General features: G+C 48.9%; 1 protein-coding gene across 2 annotated transcripts in view; it reads left to right on the forward strand.

The window, feature by feature from the left end:
• The window catches only part of MMD2 (monocyte to macrophage differentiation associated 2), a 51585-nt gene extending 32484 nt beyond the window's left edge, over nt 1–19101 (forward strand). For both annotated transcript variants that reach the window (XM_074965159.1, XM_074965160.1), the window contains exons 2-7: nt 267–348; nt 5469–5629; nt 8036–8110; nt 9320–9421; nt 12067–12136; nt 12584–19101. In XM_074965159.1, the coding sequence (XP_074821260.1) occupies nt 267–348; nt 5469–5629; nt 8036–8110; nt 9320–9421; nt 12067–12136; nt 12584–12787 (694 nt within the window). In that variant the 3' untranslated portion in view covers nt 12788–19101. The remainder of the gene's footprint in view (nt 1–266; nt 349–5468; nt 5630–8035; nt 8111–9319; nt 9422–12066; nt 12137–12583) is intronic.
• Nucleotides 19102–25555: the final 6454 nt, after the last annotated feature.

Raw genomic sequence — 25555 nt, forward strand, 5'->3', positions numbered from 1 at the left:
CACATCAGCTGCTCCCAGTGAGCTCTAGGCCTGTTCATGAATGCCGCTCTGCAGAACCCATCACAAAGCTTTGGCGGAGCTAGAATTGGAGCACCAACGCTTCCACCCCATGCTCCCAGAGCTGGGATTGGGTTACCTGGAGGGCACGACACTCACCAGAACCCAATCCCAAGTGTAACTGATCCGACGTGATCAATACATGCATTGTGGCCTTGCCCCAGGACTCCGCCCTCTGACCCTGCTTCTTTCCCGGTTTCTCGTTCAAGGTTTATGAATCACAGGGTCCCGTCCAACCGGAGGTACCAGCCAACGGAGTATGAGCACGCAGCAAACTGTGCCACACACGCCGTGAGTCGCCTTCGCGTTGCCTTGGGGGGTGGGGAGGCATGTCTGGCAGGAAGGCAGAGGTGTATGGGTCTCAGCTCCCATTGTGTTCCCAGAATGGAAGGCAAAGCTGGGGCTTGCTCCACTCCCTGTTCCCTTACAAGTGGGTTCAGGACCCATCACAGGTTGAATGTAAATTACATTTAGGGTTGCATCTTCTGACTGGCGCTCAAGGGCTGGGATGTGCTCAGCTACACCTGGAGCCTGCACACCCAGTCACTGCCCATGCACACGGCCAGGAGCTTGTTTGCAGGAGCTCGCCACGTCTCCTTTGGTCTCTGGTGGCTTTTAAGTAAGAGTCAGGGCTCATTGTAAGTGACTCTTACCTGACACAGATAATCTTGGGTGGCAGTTTGGGTGAAAGTGATCATGAAATGATCAATTTCCCCATTCTAAGGAGAAGAAGGAGCGAGAGCAGCAGCGTGAGGACAATGAAAGCAGACTTTAAAAAAATCAGACTTTAAGGCTGAGGTGTTTAATGCCTATTTTACTTCAGTTTTCACCAAAAAGGTTAATGGTGACCAGATACTCAATACAATTCATATTAACCAGGGGGAAGGAACTCAGGCCAATATAGGGAAAGAACAGGTTAAAGAATATTTAGATACGTTAGATGTATTCAAGTCGGCAGGGCCAGATTAAATTCATCCTAAAAACTAAGGAACTAGCTGATGCAATCTCAGAACCATCAGCAATTATCTTCGAGAACTGATGGAGGATGGGTGAGCTCCCAGAGGGCTAGGGAAGGGGAAACATAGTATCTATCTTTAAAAGGGGGAACAAAGAGGAACCTGGGAATCACAGAGCAGTCAGGATACTAGAACAAATGACTAAACAATCAATTTGTAAGCCCCTAGAGGATACTACGATTATAAGGAATAGCCAGCATAAATTTGTCAAGGATAAATCATGCCAAACCAACCTATTTTCCTTCTTTGACAGGGTTACTGGCCTAGTGGCTGGGAGAAACAGTAGACATGCTATGTCTTGATTTTTGGTAAGGGTTTTGACACACGACAATCTCATAAGCAAACGAGGGAAATGCAATCTAGATGAATTTACTATAAGGCAGGTGGACAACTGGTTGAAAGACCACATTCAAAGAGTAGTTATCAATAAGGCTACGATTTAATCATGGGTATTTTTAGTAAAAGTCATGGACAGGTCACGGACAAGAAACAAAAAATCACGGCCGATGACCTGTCCATGATTTATACCATAAATACCCCTGATTGAATCTTAGGGTGGAGATGCTGGGGGGAGGGGGGGATCATGAGGCACCAGTGGCGGGGGGGGAAGCCCCGGGGGGCCAGCAGCTGCTTCGGCAGCACCATGGTTTGAACCCTGGGGGACCAGTGGCTGCTCCAGCCACCACCAGAGCAGAGCCCTGGGGCCAGCCGCTGCTCTGGCCGCCCCCAAGACCACTGATCAGGTGGTCCCTGGGGCGAGCCGCATTAGCCATTGCTCGGGCAGTCCCTGGAACCAGCTACCGGGGCCAGCAGAGCAGCAGCCGGTGCAGTTGCCTGCAGGGCTGCTCAAGCGGCTGGCTGCGGAGCTGTCCCCAGGGCCGCCTGAGCAGCTATCTCCGGGGCCAGCTGCTTGGGCGGCCCAGGGGTTAGCCACGCCGGCTGCTGCAGAAGTCATGGAGGTCAAAGCAAGTCACGGAATCTGTGACCTCCGTGAAAAACACGGAGCCCTAATTATCAATGGTTTGCTGTTGAACTTAAAGGGCGTATATAGGGGGGCCCTCAGGGGTCAGTCTAGGTCTGGTTCTCTTCAATATCTTCATTAATGACTTGGATAATGGAACAGAGAGCATGGTTATAAAATTTGCAAGTGACACCAAGCTGGGAGGGATAGCAAGCACTTTGGAAGACAAGATTAGAATTCAAAAGGACCTTGACAAATTGGAAAATTGGTCTGAATTCAATAAGACGAAATTCAATTAAGATTAGTGCAAAGTACCACACTTAGGAAGGAAAACTCACATTCACAACCACAAAATGGGCAATAACTGGTTGCCAGATGGTAGATGGCTACATGGTAGTACGCTGCGGGGTTACAGTGGGTCACAAATTGAATATGAGTCAACATGGTGATGCAGTTGCAAAAAAGGCTAATATCACTCTGGGGCATATGAACAGAAGCGTTGTACGTAAGACACAGGAGGAAACTGTCCTGCTCTGCTTGGCCTTGGTGAGGCCCCAGCTGGAGTACTGTGACCAATTCTGGGCACCACACTTTAGGAAAGATGTGGACAAATTGGAGAGAGTCCAGAGGAGAGCAACAAAAACGATAAAAGGTTTAAAACCCTGACCTATTAGGAAAAGTAAAAAAAACAAAACGGGGCATGTTTAGTCTTGAGAAAGGAAGATTGAGGGGGGACCTGATAATGGTCAAATATGTTAAGGGCTGTTAGAAAGAGGACTGTGATCAGTTGTTTTCCTTGTCTACTGAAGAAGCAATGGGCTTAATCTGCAGCAAGGGAGATTTAGGTTAGATATTAGGAAAAACTTTCTAATCCTAAGGGTAGTTAAACTCTGGAATAGGCTTCCAAGGGAGGTTGTGGAATCCCCATTGTTAGAAGTTTTTAAGAGCAGGTTGGACATACACCTATCAGGTATGGTCTAGATTTACTTGGTCCTGCCTCAGCGCAGGGATCTGGACTTGATGACTTCTTGAGGTCCCTTCCAGCCCTATGCTTCTAGGATTCTAAGATCTTGCAAGCAGTTTGAATGAGAGGACAGCAAGCAGGAGCTGTGGCTGCAGTGCTGACATCATGGGGGATCTGAGACACTTTTATAACAGGGCTTTATACATCCCTGCATCCAGTGATCAAAGTAGATTGGAACAGGATGGGGAGCTCTAATCCCACCAGCCAAGGAGGAGGGGAAGCTGTGGGGCAAACCCACTCCCCTGACCACCCCCTTGCTTTAACCCCTGCCTACATCAAGGTGGGGTTTTTTTTCTCCGCCACCCATTTTGCTTCATGTGGTGAAGTTATTTGGTTAGACAACCAAAGTGTTTTGCTAAGAACTGCTCACGCCGGACACCCCTACGGTCTCCGTGAAAATGGAACATTCCTTTTTCACAGCAGGAGATGGCCGTTGTGGCAAGATAAGAGGGCCTGGCATTGTTGGGGAATGGAAGGATCTGATTGGCTGAGAGTGAGGTAAGTAAGGCAATAACATGTGGCAGGGCGTGGCATGTAACATGAGGCTATCTCACCTCCGGTGCATGGGGAGGCATGAGGCCTCGCGTCCCCAGCACCGGAGGGATGGGGTGTGACCTGATAACCCACAGCCGGGAGGCTGAGTGTCTTTATTTTTCTACGCCTGGAAGTCTGTTTTTAAGCCACGCCTGCTTTATGGGCCCAATCCCACAGCCCCGAGTCAAGACAATCTCCCACTGGCTGCGGGAGAATTCTGGAGGTGCTAGGATCAGGCAGGGCTGGACTCAATTGCAGCATCTGATATGAGGAAGGTTTTTCGTCCTCGTGAAGAAGCCCTTGCCTTTTGGGAATGCTTCCCCACGACTTTGAAAACCCATTGCCTTTCGGAGATTAGAGCCTGACCCAAAGTCAGCTGAAGCCAATGGGAAGACTCCCATTGGCTTCAATGGCCATTGGATCAGGGCCTTTAATAAGGTGTAGAAAAGGGCCTACAGATGGCAGGTGGCATCAGAATAAGAAACCTAAAGACACCTGTTCCAGGTACCTTCCCCTATGCACCTATTCTCTGGGGCTCTCTCAGGAGTTAAATGAAGGAGACAGAGCCTTGCTCTGGGCAGTTTCCATTCGAATGGCTGGCTTTGTGTTGTGTCTTACAGACGGTGCAGTTGGTAGCAACTATCAGATGCTAAACATCAGGAAGAACTCCTTGAGATTGAGCTCTGTGGAGTCATCTCTCCAAGAGAAGTGGTGGGAGCTCCATTGCATGGGATTGTTAAAACTATACTGGGCGCAGTACCAGGCAATGTAAGGAACTGCCCTCCATTGATGGGGAGATAGGGTGGGTGACCCGAGAAGCTTTCTCCAAATTTGAGTTTTGTGATTGAGTAGCAGAGTCAGGAGCTAAATCCATCCCTGCAGCTTCTGGGCTTTAGCCGCTAGGCCATGCTCTGTCCCCTGGAAGCAGTATGTGAACACCTTAGGGAAGCTGTGGGCCCTAGGCAGGTATATCAATTGGTCTTGTTTCTCTAAAGCGTTGTGAGAAACCCTTTCTTAGTCAGCAGTTAGGCTCATGGATACCATCCAAGTGACTAGGCCATGGAGGACCAAACGGTGTGGTTATCATGTGATAACGCCATAGCTAGGAGCCAATCAGATTGCTTCATTTTTCCAACACCCCTTTTGAAAGCCCTAGACGGCACCTTCGAAGCTCATGCATTTTGTATGGCCGTGGGTGACCTGGTGGTTGTGCTGTTCCTCACAGGGGCACTGGCTGAGGTATAGACTGTTCAGCAGTTTTGACTAAGCAAATTCTGTTATTTATCCCCCTTCCCAGACCCCCGGGGTAAATTGGGCAGGAAGCCTCTTTTCTTAGGTTTACAACAGGATCCTCTTCTTCCTGCTTGGTGGGAATGAGGAAAATGAAAAATAAAAGGAATGAAGGGAAATCTGTGATCTCAAAGCACGTCAGAGTAGAAAGAAGGGGCAGCGGGAGCAGGCTGCCTCTGACATGTAATGCCCTAAGCCCCTTCTGCCCCCCCACTGGAAGGGGCTGTCTCTGATCTCTACCCCTCTGTGCCTCCTCTGTCCCATATGGGTAGGGGGCTTCTTGCACAACTCTAATCTCAACAGTTTCCTGAGCCCCACCCTTGGAAGGGGCTCTGCTCACAGTCTTCTCTGGCGGGGGTGTTGGGGACTGGTCGTGGCAAGTGGGGTCTGAAATCATGTAAATAATATAGAGCAGTGCCTGTCCCAGCCTCTGTCCCTCAGCTGGGCTGGACAGATTCATCCATAGATGAGGAACCATCTGAAAGGAAATCAGGAATAATAGTTATTCCATAGAATAGTTATTCTATAAAGGCCTTCTCTAAATGAATGAGCCAGAGACAGCCAATGGAGTTCTTCTCCCTTCCAGTTCTGGATCATCCCCAGCATCCTTGGCAGCTCCATCCTCTACGTCCTCTCAGATGACCATTGGGAGACCATCTCAGCATGGATCTATGGGTTTGGCTTGTCTGGCCTCTTCACTGTCTCCACCATTTTTCACACCATCTCCTGGAAGAAGAGACACCTCAGGTAGCAAAGCCATTTGTCACTACAGGCCCTGTTCTCTGGGGGCAAATAGAGAAGGGTTGTGAAGGCAGAGATAGAAACAGCCAGGTGACTAGAACCACCATGGGCAGGACAAAGAGCTAAAAATGATACACACACCCTCAGTATTTTTCTCATCACTTTGTGTGGGCTTCTACTTCCATTAATCTTCTACATTAATCGCGCCAGCACCTGTGCGCCCTCTCCTTCCCACACTCTTTTACTGAACACACAGTCATTAGGGCTAGTTGAAAATGGGGTGTTAGTACCGTTATACAAGGCACTGGTGAGACCTCACCTGGAATACTGTGTGCAGTTCTGGTCTCCCATGTTTAAGAAGGATGAATTCAAACTGGAACAGGTACAGAGAAGGGCTACTAGGATGATCCGAGGAATGGAAAACCTGTCTTATGAAAGGAGACTCAAGGAGCTTGGCTTGTTTAGCCTAACTAAAAGAAGGTTGAGGGGAGATATGATTGCTCTCTATAAATATATCAGAGGGATAAATACCGGAGAGGGAGAGGAATTATTTAAGCTCAGTACCAATGTGGACACAAGAACAAATGGATATAAACTGACCATCGGGAAGTTTAGACTTGAAATTAGATGAAGGTTTCTAACCATCAGAGGAGTGAAGTTCTGGAATAGCCTTCCAAGGGAAGCAGTGGGGGCAAAAGACCTATCTGGCTTCAAGATTAAACTCGATAAGTTTATGGAGGAGATGGTATGATGGGATAATATGATTTTGGCAATTAATTGATCTTTAACTATTCATGGTAAATAAGCCCAATGGCCTGTGATGGAATGTTAGATGGGGTGGGATCTGAGTTACTACAGAGAATTCTTTCCTGGGTATCTGGCTGGTGAATCTTGCCCATATGCTCAGGGTTTAGCTGATCGCCATATTTGGGGTCGGGAAGGAATTTTCCTCCAGGGCAGATTGGAAGAGGCCCTGGGTTTTTTTTGCCTTCCTCTGTAGCATGGGGCACAGGTCACTTGCTGGAGGATTCTCTGCACCTTGAAGTCTTTAAACCATGATTTGAAGACTTCAATAGTTCAGACACAGGTGAGAGGTTTATTGCAGGAGCGGATGGGTGAGATTCTGTGGCCTGCATTGTGCAGGAGGTCAGACTAGATGATCATAATGGTCCCTTCTGACCTTAATATTTATGAGTCTATGATCCTGTCAAACTGTTTATTGGCTCTGCTACCTGCTAGCTAGTGTGGGTGCAAGCCACTGCCTTCTGCTGGACAATTGGGAAATTGGGTTTTCAACTAAATGAAATAGTTCACAAAAAGTGTCTTCCTTCCGTGGAAAATTTTGTTTTTTCATTGAAAAATCTGATGCCCCCAAACCGAAATATTTTGGCCAAAAATCAAAAAATTTGAATTCAGAAATGCTGCTATGGTGCCTCATGACAGCTGCAGATCTGTTGCCTGATGTCCCCATTCTCCTCTATGGGCTAAGCTCCCATGATGCACTGTGACTAGCAGTACCCATGATGTACTGTCTCTCCTCTCCAAGAGGAGACATCATGGTGCATCATGGGAGATGTAGTCTGACTGGGGAACCTGACCTGTAGAGAAGGATGAGAGCAAGAGGTACCCAAATTACAATCCCCATGTCACATCTCAGCAGAATTTCTACATCAAAGTATTTTGATTTTCAGACAAAATATTTCTATATTTGAATTTTTACTGAAAAAAAATCAAAATTTTCCACATTAAAAAAATCTTCCAAATCTTCCATATTCATTGTGTGCTGGGGAAGGGATTAGACACTGAGATGATTCACGAACCTCTGGAGACCTAAGTTCTAGCCCAGTTTAGGACATCAGTTATAATAAATCCTTAGCTATTTGAGAGTTCTGTTTGCCACTGTTCTACACCATGTGGCCTCTCAGAAATGGCCCGATGTCAGATCCTCATCTTCCACAGGCCCCTACTTCTCAAGAACTGTTAGTGGTTAGCCACCTGGGGCCTCTGACACACAGCTGAGCAGTTCTGATTCTTTCCAGTAGAGGGCAGTGGCTCTCACACAGCAGCTACTTGATAGCAGAGTCAATTCAACCTGATCCCCTATGACCACTTAAAATATCCAGAGAACTGGGCTTGACTGGCGATCTCTGGTGACAGGAGACTCCTGCTAGCATCAGAACAGGGGTACTGCTGGTCAGCATCAAGGTGCAGAGGGGCAGAAGAAGCTTTGCACAGCACCATATCTAGTGCCCCTCAGTGCTATCAAGTCTTTAAGAATCATTATATTCATCTCATTGATCAATACGTTGCATCTTAGCATTTATTTAGTTTCCCAAGTAAATCCATTTGCTCCCCACTGGCCGGGTCCGCGTGCTATAACTCCCTGCGTGTGTCTGTCTGTCCCCTCTCCAGAACAGTGGAGCACTGCCTGCACATGTTTGACCGGATGGTGATCTACTTCTTCATAGCAGCATCTTATGCCCCCTGGTGAGTTCACTGTGTGATAGCTGGCTGGTCTCTATTGGGGTGGAGGAGAAGGAATCCAGAAAATAGTATCACACTTTACATCTAGATTAAACATTTACAAAAAAATAAAAATCCATCTTGAAACAAAAGTCCCACTCCTGCATTTTAGCCCTGGCTACACTCTGTCCGAAGTCCATGGCTGTACGTGCTCAGTGCCTCTAAAAACCAGGCCGCTGATTTAGGTGCCCAAGTTTGGATTGAGGGAGCTATATGGACACCCAGGTTTGAAAAGTCTAGCCCCTTTGCCTTGCCTGAGGCTGGACAGCAAGCATTTGGCCCAGCACTCAGGAATTCCTGGTGTCTCGGCATTGCCAACCCAAGAATCGTGAGTGAGGACCTGGAGAATCCTGAGATTTTAAAAAATAATAAATGTGAGGCCTTTTTATGGGCCTTTTTAGCCTTTAGGGTTCGTGGTTTTCAAGGTTCGTCCACAACCAGAGCACCAGAAAGTTACTTATTTTTTAAATGAAAGCCGAGATTCTCACATAATCACGTGGCGTCAGGAGCTGGGGCGTTAAGAAGAACATGAAATGTCATAGATTCAGGAATAAAACCACAAGAGCTGGCAACAATGCTGGTCCCATGCGCCGTCTATTAGACCACGCTTTCCTAGGTCACAGCACTCTCCACCCACGGCTCACACAGTACCCCCATCAACCTTAGACTCACTCAGAACTCTGCCGCAGAAAGTCTGGGTACATTTGCTTCACACACTCACCTCCGGCACAAGCAGCAGGCCATCACAGTCTGATTTTACCCAGAATAAGGTGAGGAAAGCTGTTCCTTCAGCAGCACTAGTGATTATTCCGAAACAGGATATCATATTTATCCTTAAATAGTCTTTATTTGTAAGACAGGCTGGCAGAGCTCTGGCTTTGCTGGGTCTCTGCTGCCTTCTAGAATTTTAGAAATAGAAGGATGAGAGAGAGCTTCCTCACAGCAGTGCTGGGGTGCCAGCAATGCGAACTTCCTGTATGTTTCAATTTCCTTTCTTTTTTTGAGGCTTTCTGTCCTCCCAGCACCCCTGCATCCATCAGTGACTGCCTCTCAGCATAGATTTCAAACCCGCTGCTTCCCCTTGTGGCTCTGGGTTGGCTTCTCATGGCCAGCTGCTGTTCTCTGCGTCCTGATGGCTCTTTCACCTTTTGGTCTCTATGGGGTTTTTTTCAGGTTGAACCTACGGGAGTTGGGTCCCTGGGCCTCCCACATGCGCTGGATCATCTGGATCATGGCATCTGTCGGAACCATCTATGTTTTCTTCTTCCATGAGCGGTGAGCTTGTCTAGCCTCTGCCAGTCTGTCTGTCTGTCTGTTGTTCAAGGAGGCTGCACAGCCTCCCCTTCCTCCCCCTGCCCTGTTTTCAATGTGAGTGGGCAGCGAGGGGGCAAGTATGCCCTAAAGCAGTCCCCTGTGCATTCCCTGAGCCACAGCCCCTCCCCACATTCCCCCTCGGGTGGTGAGTGTCTGCACCACCAGGCGCTCAGGCCAGTCACCAGATGCCATAGTTTGGCTTTCAATCAGCCATGGAACTTGATCAAGATGTGTGCTGCAGTTACACAATTCTTCCACTGGGTGGCAGCAGACAGCAAAAAGTGGCATGTTCCTTCCAAGCTCACAGCCGGAGGGAGTTCTTAGTAGAGCCAGGGCCCTTTTCTGTACCCGCAGAGCACCACACATAACCCTAGGCAGAGCGTCAGTGCCCTGGCCGGGCCCCCCAGCACGGTCAGCACAAAGCGCCAGGAAGGGAACTGCTGTATTACACTTAGAATATTCCTGAGCCATTGCATTGCTACGGGGCCTCCCTCCACCCATCCTGATGCACTCTGTAAACCGGTCGTTCTCAAACTTATTTGACCGGGCCCCCCTTGTTTGTGTCTGTAGTTATGTACGCCCTCCCCTCGGCACACACACAAATCCATAGACCGCCACCCAGCTCTGAAGGCAGAGCGGAGAGCAGTGGCTGCCTGCTGGGTGCCCAGCTCTGAAGGCTGCACCATGCCCGCAGCAGTGCAGAAAAAAGGGAGGCCATGTGAAAATGCGTCCGATGAAGTGAGCTGTAGCTCACAAAAGCTTATGCTCAAATAAATTGGTTAGTCTCTAAGGTGCCACAAGTACTCCTTTTCTTTTTGCGACTACAGACTAACACGGCTGCTACTCTGAAACATGTGAAAAGTGATATTTGTCAATATCACTTATCACAGCAGACTTAGTGCCCCATTGCCACCCCAGGGCTGACAGCCGGAGCCCTGCCGCCTCCAGTGACAGTTTGAGGTGCGGGGGAGAAGGAGAGCCTGAGCCTGGGCCACCTACTGCTGAGGAATTGAGGCAGGGGAGAGGAGAGCCCAGGTGGCAGGGCTCAAGCTGTCAGCCCTGGGGTGATGGGGCTCTGGCTGTCCCCTTTATCTCTGCCTGCTGGGTATGCATGGCCCTTCTGCATGACCCCCAGCCACCCAGGGCTGACAGCCAGAGCTCTTAAAAAAACCCAACACCACACAGCTCATGCCGCCATTGACACATTCCCGAGCCTCCCTTGGGCAGCCTGCCCCATAGTTTGAGAACTGCTGCTATAAACCCACATGATCTTAGCCTGACAACCCTGTGTGAGGTAGAACTTCAACACCATGGTGCTGGAGGCTATGGAATGTCTTAAACCAGATACATCTGCATTTTGGATAGTGGTTTTGCAGAAAAGGTGACTGTGGCCCAGAAGAGTTAAGTAACCTGGTTCAGGCCATACAGTGAGTCAGTGGTCGGGACTGATTTAGCACCCGGGCTTCCTGGCTCCCAGACTTGTGTTTTAATCACAAGATCATTCTTCTTCCCTGTCACAGAGAGAGCTCAGGCACTGGGCTCCTGGAGGCAGGGCTGGGCAATGCACAGCCTTCCCCTGAAATAACCGTTATCCAGCTAACCCCCCGGACCATTATCCAGTACCTGCCTGGCAAAAATGTACCCCATGGAATGTACTTTGCATATTCAACATTTTATGATACATATGGTAAGATACAAGGCACTGATTCTTCACCCAACTTTAATGGGACTTGGCAGGAGTGCAGGGGTTTGCTCACACAGGATCAGTTCAGGCTCGGGGCCCTGCTTTGTGCATTCTTTGGGGCAGGGACTGGGCCTTCTTCTGTGCTGTTCAGCTAGCACATAGTAGGCTGCACCATAACACAAAAACGGTGTATCTGCGTCAATAGAAATACATAGAAGCTGTCAGGATACTCCCACAAGTACGTACTCTGCACGCAGGCAGACATCAACCCGGACACATTGCACCTGCTCAGACAGACGCACCTCTAACAATGGTCCAATGCATCCGCTTGGTTATCTGGGAGCTCTGAGGGGAAAAGCCCCTCCTTGGGGGACAAACAGTGAGCGACAGGTAATGGGGGCTCAGTCTCATTTAACCTGCCCTACCATCATGACAGGGGCCTGGGATCCTCAAGCTCTCGGATCCAATTCCAACACTGCCTAGAAGGCGGTTCCAACAAGGGGAGGGAGAGGAACAGTACAGATGAGTGGGAAAGGGGAATACAGGACTGGTGAGGGGAAAAGGTGACATGGGAAAATGCCAGTTCACCTTCACTAGAATGCTTACAGGGAGACATGCAGGGAACCCTGGCTTGTGAGCACGTTCCTTAGGGATTTCCTCTCCAGATCCTGACCAGTCATCCCCTCACCTGGCCTCCCCTGAGATCTGTCCTGGGTCTTGCCTGTCTGTTTGGATGGCCGGCGCTGTGGGGCGGGCTCTGGGTCTGTAAAACGCAGCGGACGTGTGCGGGGCGATAGAAATGATTCATTGCACTAATAATGGGGCCTCCTCCCCAGAGCAGGGAAACTGGGGTTTTAAAGCATTCGATTAAATGATTCCCTCGGTGCCCTGCCGCCACTGAGTCTGTCTTTCTCCGTCACAGGTACAAGCTGGTGGAGCTGGTGTGCTATGTTGTCATGGGAGTCTTCCCTGCCCTGGTGATCCTTTCGATGGTAAGTGACTTGGCCCAGGGCTCAATGCGCCGCTCCCTGTCCTCTGAAGAGCCTGGGCCACAGCTGGAAGGATTTGTCTAGTGTGACTCCCTGCCGTTAAATGGTTGCTGTTTTACTGTACATGGCGCCCACTTCTCAAACTTGCATGGTTCCATCAGGGCATTTGGACTCTCAAAGTGGCCCTTGGAACTAGGCTCCCTAATCTGGGCTCCGAGCTTAGGCTCCTTTTGGGTGGAACGGTCCCATATAAAGGTGAAACACTGGGCCAAATTCCTGCTGGCTGACGTGGGAGCGACACGCCAGTGGGGCTGTTTGCCCTCTCACTCCAATTCACTCCAGTTGCTGCCGCTATTCCGTCTCAGCTGTGCCCGAAAGAGAGGGCACTGTGGTAGGGTCAGTGTGGCATCCCCACCGCTGACCCTCATCTCTCCTTGTGTTTGCGAACAGCCAAACCGAGATGGCCTCTTGGAGCTGGTGGCTGGTGGGCTTTTTTACTGCCTGGGCACAGTGTTCTTCAAGAGCGATGGGCGCATCCCCTTTGCCCATGCCATCTGGCACCTCTTCGTGGCAACCGGAGCGGGCATCCACTACTATGCCATTTGGCGGTACCTGTACTGGCCCGAAGTGCTGAAGGCAAAGACGTCCAGATAGGAGCCCCAAGGACATGGGACACGCCAATCGGCACTGGGTGGAAGATTTCCCAAGGAGCTTGGCTCTGTTTCCTGCCGGAAAGCCATTCCCAGGGCTCGGTCCCCTAATGGGAGGGAGTCTCTGGTGTCCGTATCCAGCCAGTCTCATGCAGACGGAAGAGCCCGAAAGGTTTATTTTAAACTGATTTTAACCTTGTATAGTGGTTGGTTGTTAGGCAAACGTTTCATAACAAAATGAACAGTTAATGGGGTTGTTGGCGGAGCGGACTGGCCCGACCGAGGCAATGGTCTTTGTGCTAAGGTTTTGTTCACATGGTCCCAAACAACCTCGAAACCTGCAAAACCCTCGTCTGGATGAGAGCCCCAAACCAGCCTCTGTACTTCTGGCTGCTGGACCCTCTGGCTGCTTTCAAGGGGAGAGGCTACCCTTAGATAGAAGCCTTTAGCTCCAGGAGGGACACTGGAGGCTGGTGACGCATGAAGGTGGACAGGAGAAATGGACACTTAACACCAGTGAACAGCACCAGGATAAGAACATAACATACCGGGTTTGTTTACCACTCTAACGAGCCTCCACTAGCAGATAGTTAAGGGGACAACTTCTTAAACAAGGCTCCTTGATTCTGCCCAGAAAGGAGAGCAGGCAGGAGATGTCAGACCTCACCAGAGTCAACCATGCCTGTCATCTGACGGGGCTCTTTTTGAGAGTTTTCCCCCTTAACAGGCTAGCTCCCTGATTCCTCTGCCCCCACTGTACAACTAATTTCAGGGAAAGCAGGCTCTTGTAGCAGCAGATGAGCAAGGTGAACCTGAGCTTGGTTTAACCAGGGGCAGTTAAGATCTCTGGCCCACAGCGTTCTGAAGGCAGAGAGTGGGGTTGGAAAAGAGGTTCTGGGTTTGGCCAGTCTGTAGCTGCAGGATAAAATCTTAGTGTGGGGTCTGATTGGGATCCCAAGTGTGGAGGTGGGATGCGAAGGGAGTTGGGGAGCCTGTCTCATCTTAGGATGAGTTACTACTGATAGGACCAAGTTCAACTCTGGCCCGGGGACCGACAGGCACTGGGGCTGAATTCCCTTTTTTAATACAGCTGCCAGTGTCGCAATCTGCCAGAGAAGGAGCAGAGCTGGCCATTCCTAGGTTTCTGTAGGGAGAGTTGTTTCCATTGATGTTTTAAATCTCGTCTCTGTAGAGTGGGGCGGTTTCACACCCTGTATCCCTGTGCACAGCTCTTTAGCTGTATCCAGAGGAAACCGCTCCCATTCTAGGGCTTTCATCACGCTTGTTTCCATGCAGAGATTTCGGTGTGTACGTCTATGCAGCACAAAGAGACCCATGCCAACAAGTCTCAGAGCCTGGGTCGACTGACTCGGGCTCACGCTGCAGGGCTAAACATAGCAGTGTGGATATTTAAGTGCGGGCTGGAGCCCGGGCTCTGAGGCTCTCCTGCCTTGCGGGGTTTCAGAGCCCAGGCCCAGCTCAAGCATCTACACTGCTATTCTTAGCCCTGCCTTCCCAGCCCCCATCAGTTGACTCTGGCTCTGAGACTTGCTGCTGTGGGTTTTTTTTCTGTGTAGACGTACCCTTAGCGGATTCCAGCAGGACCCTCCGCTCCTTCTGTATCCTTAAGAAAGGCTCTGTATATGCCAAGGTGTCTATTCTTCTCTGCTCTCCTCCTGCTGCTGGGTGAGGATCCCTTCTATCGCCACAGACCCTCTAGTTACTAAGGGGGTGTCAACATGAGCATGGTCGGCATGCCAGGACAGTGGGCTAAGCACCAGCAGTTTCTGTTGACTTCTACTAGGGTTGCAGGTGCTCAGCGCTTTGGAAAATCTGTGTTGTCCAAGGCTTTGGTATGCAGCAAATAGGGGTCTGGTGAAGGGGTAACCTGGGGGGCAGGGGTCTTGAGGAATCAGTTCAGTGGAAACCCCAAATTCCAAGGGTGTCTCTTGGCTGGGGTAGGGATTTGGCCTCCATGCCCTGGGATTGAGTTTTTACCCTAGTTCTCAGGCCTTAGTTACAGCAGGGAGATAGGAGAGAGTTTCACTAACAGAGCTAGGGCAGGCCTGGAACCCTGCACTTTCTCCCCAGGATTTGAGGTTTGTTTTAAGTGTTTAATCAGATCACTGAAAATTCCTGGCAGCCCCTGTCCCCAAATGCTGCTGAATGCTAACGTCTTAGTTTACGTAACAAAACAAACAAGCCATCGCCCCTGCTAGCTCAGAGTGACCCCCCCCACCGGCTATGGAAGCCTCAGAGTGACCCCCCCCACCCCGGTTATGGAGATGGCTATTCCAGCAGCACATCTGCCCTCACCAGCGCTCTGCAATCCAAAGACCAGCTGAACTGATAAGCTTCCAGTTGGAGCCATCTCTTTTATCTGCTGGGTTCTCTGCAGATGCAATACCTCAACTGGCCACATGGGGATGAGGGGGCAGCACTGAGTTGGGGCCCCAGGGCTTGAAACGGACACTGTCCAGGTTTGCTCGCAAAGGATGTGATCCATAAAAGCACTTTGTGATTGGAGGGCCCAGGGTCAACAAAGCCTTACATGTGACTGAAACTTGAATCCATTCCAGGACTCCCTAGAGTCCCTGAGCACTAGAAAACCTTGCGTCGAGGCCAGTATTAAGCATACAACTCTGTACATTCCTTATAGATGGGCGTTCAGACATTTCATACATGATGCACTGTGCTTGCCTCCCCACCTTCAGCCCCAGCCGTGGTTCAAAAGCGAGATCCCCATTCAAAGCATTTGCCACTTGTGTGCCTTTGCCCGGCAGAGGGAAAAGGGTGAATCTGGATCGACCCCTCCATCTGGCTGGATCACGATTCACTCAATATCGTTTTTTTGCAAACTAGAAATGTAAATCTGCTAGAATAATCCAGAAAATGTGGATCGGGATTCAGGGGTTTTGTGTGTCCTCCTTGTGCTGCATGCAGTCGGTAGGCTTAACTGGGGTTAGCTCCGTTCTCTTGATGGTTGTCAGCAGCCTAGATTTGTAGTTACCCTTAGGCAAATCTTTATCCCTCCAATACTCATGTGTGATGGACTCTTCCATTTAGCATGCAGTGGGTGTGTTGAGAGGGGAGATGGATCATAATGATGCATCATTTTGGGTAGATTTATTGAATAGGATTATACTAAAGAAGTTCCATGTCAGGGAACTCTATTGTATTGTATGTCTAGAGCTCCACTCATTGCAATATCTTGGTGCTGGCCCCTTATAAAACACGCACATGGTAGTGGGAATGGATGGCAGGGAGACGGGTGGTCGGGAGGCAGTTGTCAGCCAGGAATGAGGGGCCTACTGGGGCTAAGGATCTCCCTCAGGGTGAATGTTGATACTCTGCAGACGATCAGATGCCTTTGTATCTGTGCTGGGTTCAGATGAGCTTGCCAGATTCTTTACCCAGTTCTTTGAACCACCCTGAATGTGCAGAATGTACATTCTGTTTCCTTTCTCTCTGGTCAGTGTCTGCAGATTGCTGCTGTTTGTTCCGTGTCCCAGCAGGATTCTGACCCCAAGTCATTAACCTGACTTCCAGCGGGTACAAAAGAATGATCATCAATGGGAGATATCAGAGCTTTTACGGTTCAAATGCCCTCAATCACTGTTATTCCCAGCAACTGTGTAGTGAGTTTTTGAGTGAACTGCCATCAACTTGGATTGGGTTTTTTAATACAGGATCATTAGGAATTGAAAGCTGTTTTATTCCTGTATTCTATCTTCCTGAACTGTTATGGGTGAGTGAGATTATGGCCTTGATCTATACATGCAATATAAGGTAACTGCATATGTAAATATCTGACTGCAATTCCACCCTCATTATGGGACAGGTGAGTGGGTGGGCCTCTGCTTTATAAAATGGACATGATCTGTTTCCTTGATCTGTTGTTGGGAAGCTCTGGAGTGGAAATAATCTCTTAATCTAGAAAGAAAGGGTCACGGTGAAAGTCATGCTCTGACTTTTAATTATTAATATTGAAGTTGGCATTGAGTTGGTGCTGCCTGCAGATCTCAGACCCTCACTCCACAGCTCCCTACCTGCTGGCCTCACAGCTGAATTTCCAGAACCCCTAGCCCAGGCTCCACGTGAGCGTCTGGAACCTGGGGCAGAGATTTCCATCTCTGGTCATTAACTCCTTGGGCAACTCTTTGCTGGTCCTTCGGAAGAGAGACAGTGAGCCAAATTAATCGCTAATGCATCTCCATTGACTTGAGATACATACACCAGGGATGGGCTTGGCCCAGTGACTCTATAACAGAGTTGAACATGATAGGCCTCTGATGTGAAGTGCACAGCCTTAGCCTCTGGTTTTAACCCTGCAGAGAGAGCACTCTGGATCTCTGTGGGTAAGTCTTCAGCGTGGCTGGGAGAGGCACCCTCTGCCCAGGTAGACTGACTTGTGTTAGCTCTGTTGACACTAAACATATCTGGGTGGAAGTTGCAGCACACTCAGTGGCTTGGGCTAGCCACCTAACTCTAAGCCTGCCTGACTCCCGAGCTGCAAGCACATTTTTAGCATGCGAGCTAGAACAGAGCTAGTGTGAGTCTGTCTACCCGGGCTGGGAAGCTCGCTCCTAGCTGCAGTGTAGACATACCCTGTGGGTCTTGAGCTTGCAGATCAGTGACACTGATAACAGCTAAAACCTTCCTTCTCCAGCCTAAAGGAGCAGCAGGTCTCCTTCCTCAGTTCACCTGAGCTGCCAGCAGCTCAGAGTCCAACCCAGATCCCCATGAGCCGTCTCTGTCAGGCCTTTGCTGGAGACAGGCCTCCAGTCGGGTCTGCTTGACTCAAGTGCCTCTGCATCCAAGCTGATCCTACTGCCAGTGCCAGGGTATTTTTCTCCACAGGAGATAAATTTGACACATTCAGAACAGAGACACTGTTGTCTTGTAGTTACCAAAGGGACTGGGAGTCAGGACTCCTGGGGTCTACACACATCTCTGTTACTGACACACTGTATGACCTTGGGCAAGTCACTTAATCTCTTTATGCCTCAGTTTGTCCATCTGTAAAACTAGGATGATATTTACCTGATATGCAGGGTTGTTGGAAAGCACTGTGAGATCCTTGGATGCAGGCAATATAGACGTGCACTGTATGATTGTGTTGCGGAAGAAGCATTGCAACTCAGCAAAGCTCAGAAAAATCAAATGTGACCCCTCTTCCAAAGGACGATGCAATCCTTATTGTCGCTGTGGGCCAAACTGGCGTGGAGAATTTGTATGCACACCCAGTAGAAGGTGCAAAACTGTCTTAAGCGCACAGTCACCCTATTTGCAAGTGCCAGTTTGCATTTGCACAAGAAGGGGACCAACATGTGGCCTTGTGTATTAACACGTCACTCTTTCCCCATAAGGGATATTGCCTGAAAGAATGCCTCCCTTTTTAGCCCTACCCTCAAATTCATAGGCAGACCCGGAAAGCTTCTGAACTGACTGATTTCCCTGCTAATCCCCCGGGTTAATTGGAACTGCAGCATCATTTGTTTGACAAGATTTGGGATGTTTTGTAGGAGTGCAGCCACTGTTCCCCATCCCATGCACTTTCAAGGGCCTGACGCTGTGGGTACTGAGTGCGCTCAACGCTCATTGACCTGAATGGGAGCTGAGGATTGAGCCCTAATGGACAAGCCGGGCTGTGTATTGTCATTCCCCAAAGAGAGGTTTAGAAAGTGCCTGGTTAAATTTGCCCCTCTTGAAATGCTGGCTAGAGTCTCACTTGTAAGTTTCTCGTTCAAGAGGTTTATGCTTTGATAAGGAAAATATGCAAGTGGCATTGCTGGATAAACATGTCCCGACCAGGAGCTACACTGCCTGTATTCACATGTCCATTGGTTAGGGGACCAATGCTCTCTTTCCCACGTTGCTTGTGTGAGTGCATACATATTTGTGCGTGTGGCTTTCCTCGGTCTTGTACAGCCTCTTAGCTAAGCTGCCTGGACTTTGCAGGTGCAGAAGCTCTATCCTATCGCATGTCCAGAGGGGAAAAGCCCTGTGTTCCTAGATGTCCAAGCAAGGCCTATGTGGCTGCCCAAGTGCCTCTCCTCTTCCGGGTAGGGGAGTCACAAAGCAATCAGGCTGGGTGGAGTTGGAGTCAGGCAGATGCAGGGGAGGCAGTGAGCATGTGACTCCCCCAGTGCAGAGGTGGGTCCGGGGGGCTGGAACAATCTGTATCGCGGGGGTGCTGAGAGCCATTGAACCAAACTGTAAAACCTGTATATGATGGAAACCACTTCAAGCCGGGGCGTGTGGCAGCACCACCACTAATTCCAGCACCTATGGGTGGGTCCTGCTGCAGCCCACTGTCAGCCACCAGGGGAGAGCTGAAGTTCTGCCACACTGAGGTTGGACTGGGAATGCAAGGGACAGGGGATGTTATTAGGGGAGGGAATTGGGTAACACTTAAAGTATCTTAGTAGCCACAGACAGATTCCAACAACCCAAGAAACCTGAGCGAATCCAAGTGCCCTAACCACTGGGGGAAAGAGACCGCTCCAAGGAAACAATGAGCCAAAGTCAGCTCCCAGTTGCACTGGTTTAATTCCATTGACATCAACAGGGCTACACTGGGGTTAAGAGAGCGGAATTTGACCCCTTACTGTCAAGCAGCTATTCCACTGCCAAACTCCCAAGTGTTTAGGAACTGAAGGAAACCTCAGACAGAGAAATTGGTTCCACCGTGCATCGCCCCCAGGGAGCTGGAGAGGCAGCTGGGTGGGCTGTTGGTCACGGGACCATCTCACTGGAGAAAGGGGATGTTTCCAGTGGTTAAGAGGTGGGAGGTGTAGCTTGAGTTACTATCCCCTCTGCCTGAACTCTCCATAGCAGCTCTCTGTGGCAATGTACAAGTCCCCCCCCTTTTCCAAAACAGATCTAAATGTCAAATAGCCTCAGTAGAAGAGAGGGGCCCAATCCAGAGCCCGAGACCCAGACTTTGGGGGGTGGGGGGCGGTTGAAATGCCCTGGGTCGAGTCCATCTTGACTCAGAAGTGGGTTTGAAATAGGAATCTGTATGGCTGTTTCCTCTCTGCGCCTTTCTGTGCCCCTTCCCCTGCTACCATGGTTCTTACCCTGTGGCTCCTCTTAATCCTTACCAGCTGGTAAGGAAAATAAACCCATGTAAAGTGAACAGCTGGCTGTTTGGGGCCATTTCCTGGTGATGATAGAAGGAGGTGTAGCCTGAACACAGAACTGGGAGGCAGGACTTCCTGGGTTCTATCCTCACCTCTGCCACTGACTTGCTGGTTGACCTGAGGCAAGTCACTTAAACATTCTGTGCCTCAATGTCCCTATCTGTCAGATGGGGATAATGATACTGACCTACCTCACGGGGCTGATGAACTGATGTTTGTAAAGCACTTTGAGATTGCCCAGTGCTGCACAAGTACTATGTTCTTGCTCCCGAAGAAGACCCACTTCACCTTGAACCAGATGGCTGCTTAACAGAGTTAGATCTGAGTCTCCGGGTCACATCAGAATGAGAGCAGCTCCAGCCTACAGCTACATTCCTACTTCACTTTCATTAACTCACTGTCACAGGGACAGGGTTCCATAGGACAGAGGTGTATGGTAGAGAACCCCAAAGCTGATTTCCTCTGCTGGGCAAATGTCTTGTCATAACAAAGGCCACAAAGTGACCAATGAGGCACCAAAATTTGCAACTGCCATAGAAGAAGCAGTAAAATAAACAAAGGAAAAGATGACCACGGCTGGGAGCAGAAATTGAGAAATGGTTCTGCTCCTTTAGTACCTGCTGTCTTTATTTTTGCACTTCTGGTCTTAATCGTCACACTGCCTATAACAAGTGTGCTCAGAAATCCAAGGTCCAAACAGGTGCGGCAGCAATTCCTCCTGCCTAGCCCCCCACCTCCTATGCAAAACACTCCACTTTATCTCCTGGTCCTGGTGGGGATTCATCCCTATAGGAGGTGGGTGGGTAGATCTACCCACCTGGCTTTGCTTTCTTGTCACAGCTCTCCACAGATGCCCTCTTGTCCAGAACCATATCTCCCTCCATCCCACACAGGCCTGGTCTCCTAGCACTTTGGTTATTGTAAGTTAACGACACCAGGAATGCTGAATCGTGACCGAAGGCACAGAAAATTAGGATATAGAAACTCATCACATGCTGTTTACAGATTCCTGCACTATCAAATTTCATTTCTTCCACGTTGTATCCCAGATCTTGGCTGCACCACATTGAGAGGTTTGGTTGCAATACACCAGACCAGACACCGTCTCTGCCACCCCTTTACATTTTGGAGAGGACTTCCCCACAAAGCAAACCCTTGTGGGTTAGAGTGGCTTAGAGACAACAAACTATTTGATTTGGAGGGAGTCTTTCTAGCCCCCCCTTATGCCCATCTTCACTAAGACCACTTTAGCCAGAGCTCCTGCTTAAAGCCAAATCAAGGGGGAGATTTTCAAAGGCAGAAATGAGAGTTGTTTGCCCAGTTCCCATGGCTTGTCAATGGGAGGTGAAAGCCTAACTCCTCCCACTGTGCCTCTGAATATCTGCCCCAGCTTCAGATCTCATTCACACAGTCCAGGATTTGCTGAGCAGGAGTCTCCATTAAAGTCAACTTCCAGATCTTCTTGTGCTTTATAAATCCTTTCTATTGTATAACCAGGGATTATCTGATTGTCATAACCTTTGATACTAACTTTTAATGACTTGTAACATTTCGGATGTCTGTGAATGAGACTTGTAGAGTGATTTTTTTTAGTGTCTTGTATTTTATGCCATCCACTCTTGTGAATGAGTATTTTATATTTAACACAGTATTTAATAAAAAATATAATGATAATGCTAGAGAACATTTCTTGTGGAGTAGGATTTAAATAAAGACTCAAGATACCTCACTTGTGCCTGCTTTTTCTCCAGGGTGTTTGTTAAGTCCAAATGAGTTTTCTTGGAGGATCTTAAACAAACCAACAACAAAACCACACCCACCGATCTGATTTCCTACTCTCCCAAAATAGGATCACTGAGAAATGAGGAGAGGAGAATTGACAAGCCAAGATGTAGCATAATCACCAGTCCAATGCGACATTGTTGTTTGGCCAGCATTAAGTCGTATTCTTTTTCGGTACACGACTGATTATAGAATATAGTCCAAAGCAAATAAAGACTAGCCAGAGTGATAGGCAGTGGAAGACACTTAAGAGCTGATCCTGCGATGAGCTGCACGTGGAGAACTCAGTGACAATGAGGCTCCGTTTGCTGTGAATGGAACAAGAGTGCCAAAGGGTCTCAGTGCATACATGGTATTTCCACGTGAAGTGAATGATGTCTTAGAGCAAAGCAGGTCAATGGGTGGTGGGTTGGGAAATGGTTTCACTGTAAGAGGGTCTGATGGGGGCGGAGATGCTATCTGGTCTCTGGGAAACAAGGGGTTAATTTAATGTCAGCTTTTAGCATGAGAGAGGGACTATAAATTGCCGGGGGCGGGGGAGATTCTGGTGAGAAGAAGAATGCTGCTGGAGAGCTTGGGCTCCCCACCAAGGTTATGGGCCTGGATTGATCTCCAAGAGGGGACATTTCCCTGGAAGAAAAGAATTTGATGGTTGTTTCTGTCTTTTTTGCTGACTCGTTCCAGTGGTTTACAGAGACATCCACCTAGAACGTCTCAGCTTGCAGCTTTTCCCCGAGCAGCTCTGGATGGAGGGTTTTCAGGCCGTTGGGTGAATCCAGGAGAGGTTCCCCTTAAGAAAAGAAAGAAAGCCCCACAGTGGCTTCATTTCCAAACACCTTGTTGCCACCTCTGGCCTGTTATTTTTAGTCTTCCTCCTTTCACTTGTGTCAAATGTAGTGGGTGGAACTCAGCAGAGGCTGGTGACATGATGAAAGCAGGAAACCAAGTGTGATCTGTAAAGGGAGCCTCAGAGCCAGTAACGATCAGACGGTACGGGATTCAACACAGGAGACACAAGATCCTAGTGACTTAGGTGGGAGCAGGATTCGGCTCCTAGTTTCTAACTGCACCTACAATGTCTCTTTGTGAGTCAATACACAGATCAGCAGCATGCTATGAATGGATTCTGATGACGAGCTGCTGGGACCTATATACCAATTACACTCCCCAGCCATTCTGGCTTCTCACTTCCCCAGCTTTGCATACTTGTTACCTGAAAATGCTATCAGCTTGCATGAGGGGCCAGAGTCTGACAGAGGCCAGTTACACTGGTGTAACTCCTCAGTGATTCCTTTGACTCGCATCATTCTGGATTTACACCAGAGTAACTGAGATCGAAATCTGACTCTAGCTCAGAAATTCATTCGGAGTTCTTCTGACGCACGCAGATTGGCTTCCCCCTGCTGGAGTGCTTGGGCCACGCAGTTTGATCTGTTAACTGCATCCCTCATCTCTCTTGCAGCGACGCTGGGACATGTGTGGCTGTTTGTGCTGAGAGATGCGTGGGCATTCTAGTGGTATGAGTGATAAGGATGCACTGTAATAACTGAGCATATTTCCTTACCAGCTTTAGTTATAAACTGGCCCAGTACCCCTCTGTATGGTCACCAGTCTGTGCAAGTGGACCCAATTGCTGGGTCCCATATCATTCTGAGTCTGCTGGATCCGGGTCGTTTCATCACTGTTTCTAGCTCTGGAATGCTAGGCAGACACCTGGGCCCAGTCCTCTCATCTTGCACCCTTCCTTGGGACACTGGACACGAACTTCCTAGACCCCCAAACCAGTGTCTGAGACCTTCTGAGTCCTCCCAGTCTCACACACTCCCTCAGAGCTCTGCCCAGGGTGTGGACACTCATTTAATTCCTTAAGAGAAACCCTGGCAAGCAAGCAAAGAACACAGGCTTAGTGAAGGAATTTCTTAACCACAGTGACTTTGCCATTAAAAGCACTCAGGTTGCAGATAATTGAAAATAACCAAAGTCCTGAGAGACATTCTCCCTCCTGCTGAGCTCCCCACTTCAGTGAGAGTGTAGTTTGTCAGAACTTCAGGCGGGGCAAAGTCTTTCCTGTACTGCCTTCTTATGTGTGCCAGTGGTCAGGACCCCTTGCAAAGAGCCATGTGTACACACTCCCAGTCCAGCCAGTCATGTTTGTTCCTCTCCCTTGCAAGCTCCTATGTAGAAAGGCCTTTGTTCCATGGAGATGAACCGTTAATTGATGGCCCTAGATCGCAGTCTTGATGGCTCTCGGCAGTGGTCATAAGAATGGCCATACTGGGTCAGGCCAATAGTCCATCTAGTCCAGGATCCTGTCTTCTGACAGTGGCCGATGCCAGGTGCTTCAGAGGGAATGAACAGAACAGGGCAATTTTGAGTGATCCTTCCTTTTGCCCAGTCCCAGCTTCTGGCAGTTGGAGGATGAGGGACATCTGGAGCACGGGCTTGTGTCCTGCCAATCCTGGCTAATAGCCGTTGATGGACCTATCCTCCATGAACTTATCTCATTCTTTTTTTCAACTCAGTTATACTTTTAGCCTTCACAACACCCACAGCAACAAGTTCCACAGGTTGGCAGTGTGTTGTGTGAAGAAGTACTTCCTTATGTTTGTTTTAAACTAGCTGCCTATTCATTTTATCAGGTGATGCCTAGTTCTTGTGATATATGAAAGGGTAAAATAAGAATTCCCTATTCATTTTCTCCATACCTTTTTGCACTTCTGGTGTTCAGCATCACACTGCCTATAACAAGTGTGCTTAGAAATCCAAGCTCCAAACAGGTGTGTCAGTACATCCTCAGAGGGCCTGGATCAACGTTCATATCGCACTCCCCATCAGCACCTGGCCCAAGCCGGGGAAGCTAATGATCCAGCCAGTGGACCAAATTTGGTGATGAATCCTGGTCACGTGCCACCTGAGGCACATTGTGCGTATGCTAAGAAGCACTTCCTCCTATCCACTTTATCTCCTTGTCCTGGTGGGGAGTCATCCCAAAAGGAGATGGGTGGGTGGGGAGATCTACCCACCCAGCTTTGCTCACTTCTCACAGCTGTCCACAGATGCCCTCATTTCCAGAACCATATCTCCCTCCATCCCACACAAGTCTGGTCTCCTCGCACTTTGGTTATTGTAAGTTAATGACACCAGGAATGCTGAATCATGGGACCGAAGGCACAGAAAATTAGGATACAGAAACTAATCTCATGATGTTTACAGATTCCTGCATTATCATATTTCATTTCTTCCACATTGTATTCCAGATCTTGGGCCGCAGCGCACTGGGTGGTTTGGTTGCAATATACCAGAAGCGACACAGTCTCTGCCACCCCTTTACATTTTTGGGGGGACTTCCCCACAAAGCAAACCCTTGTGGGTTAGAGTGGCTTAGAGACAGAAAACTATTTGATTTGGAGGGAGTCTTTCTAGCCCCCTCCCCTTATGCCTATCTTCATTAAGACCACTTTATCCAGAGCAGCTATTCAAAAGCCAATTAAGGGGGAGAATTTCAAAGGCAGAAATGAGTCATTTAGTTAAGAATAGGTTATTGATTTAGTGATTGACTTACCTTAACAAACAATCTGAAATAGGCCACTTTTATACCAAACTGAGAGTATCCAAACTGAGCTTTGCACTAGTTCAATGAAATCCATTTAACCTAATCAGTTCAACTAAACCAGTGCAATATAGACAAGGCCTTATTTCCCTCCCACCCATTGTCTATCTTTGTCTATTTAGATTGTGAACTTTGTGGGGCAGTGACTATCTCTTGCTATGTGAGGTGTTTGCTCAAGGGGGCCTGATCTTAGTTAGAGCCTATAGGCGTGATCACAATACAAAGGGGAAGAGAA

This window comes from Natator depressus, chromosome 10, assembly GCF_965152275.1.
Source record: "Natator depressus isolate rNatDep1 chromosome 10, rNatDep2.hap1, whole genome shotgun sequence".
NCBI lineage: Eukaryota > Metazoa > Chordata > Testudines > Cheloniidae > Natator > Natator depressus.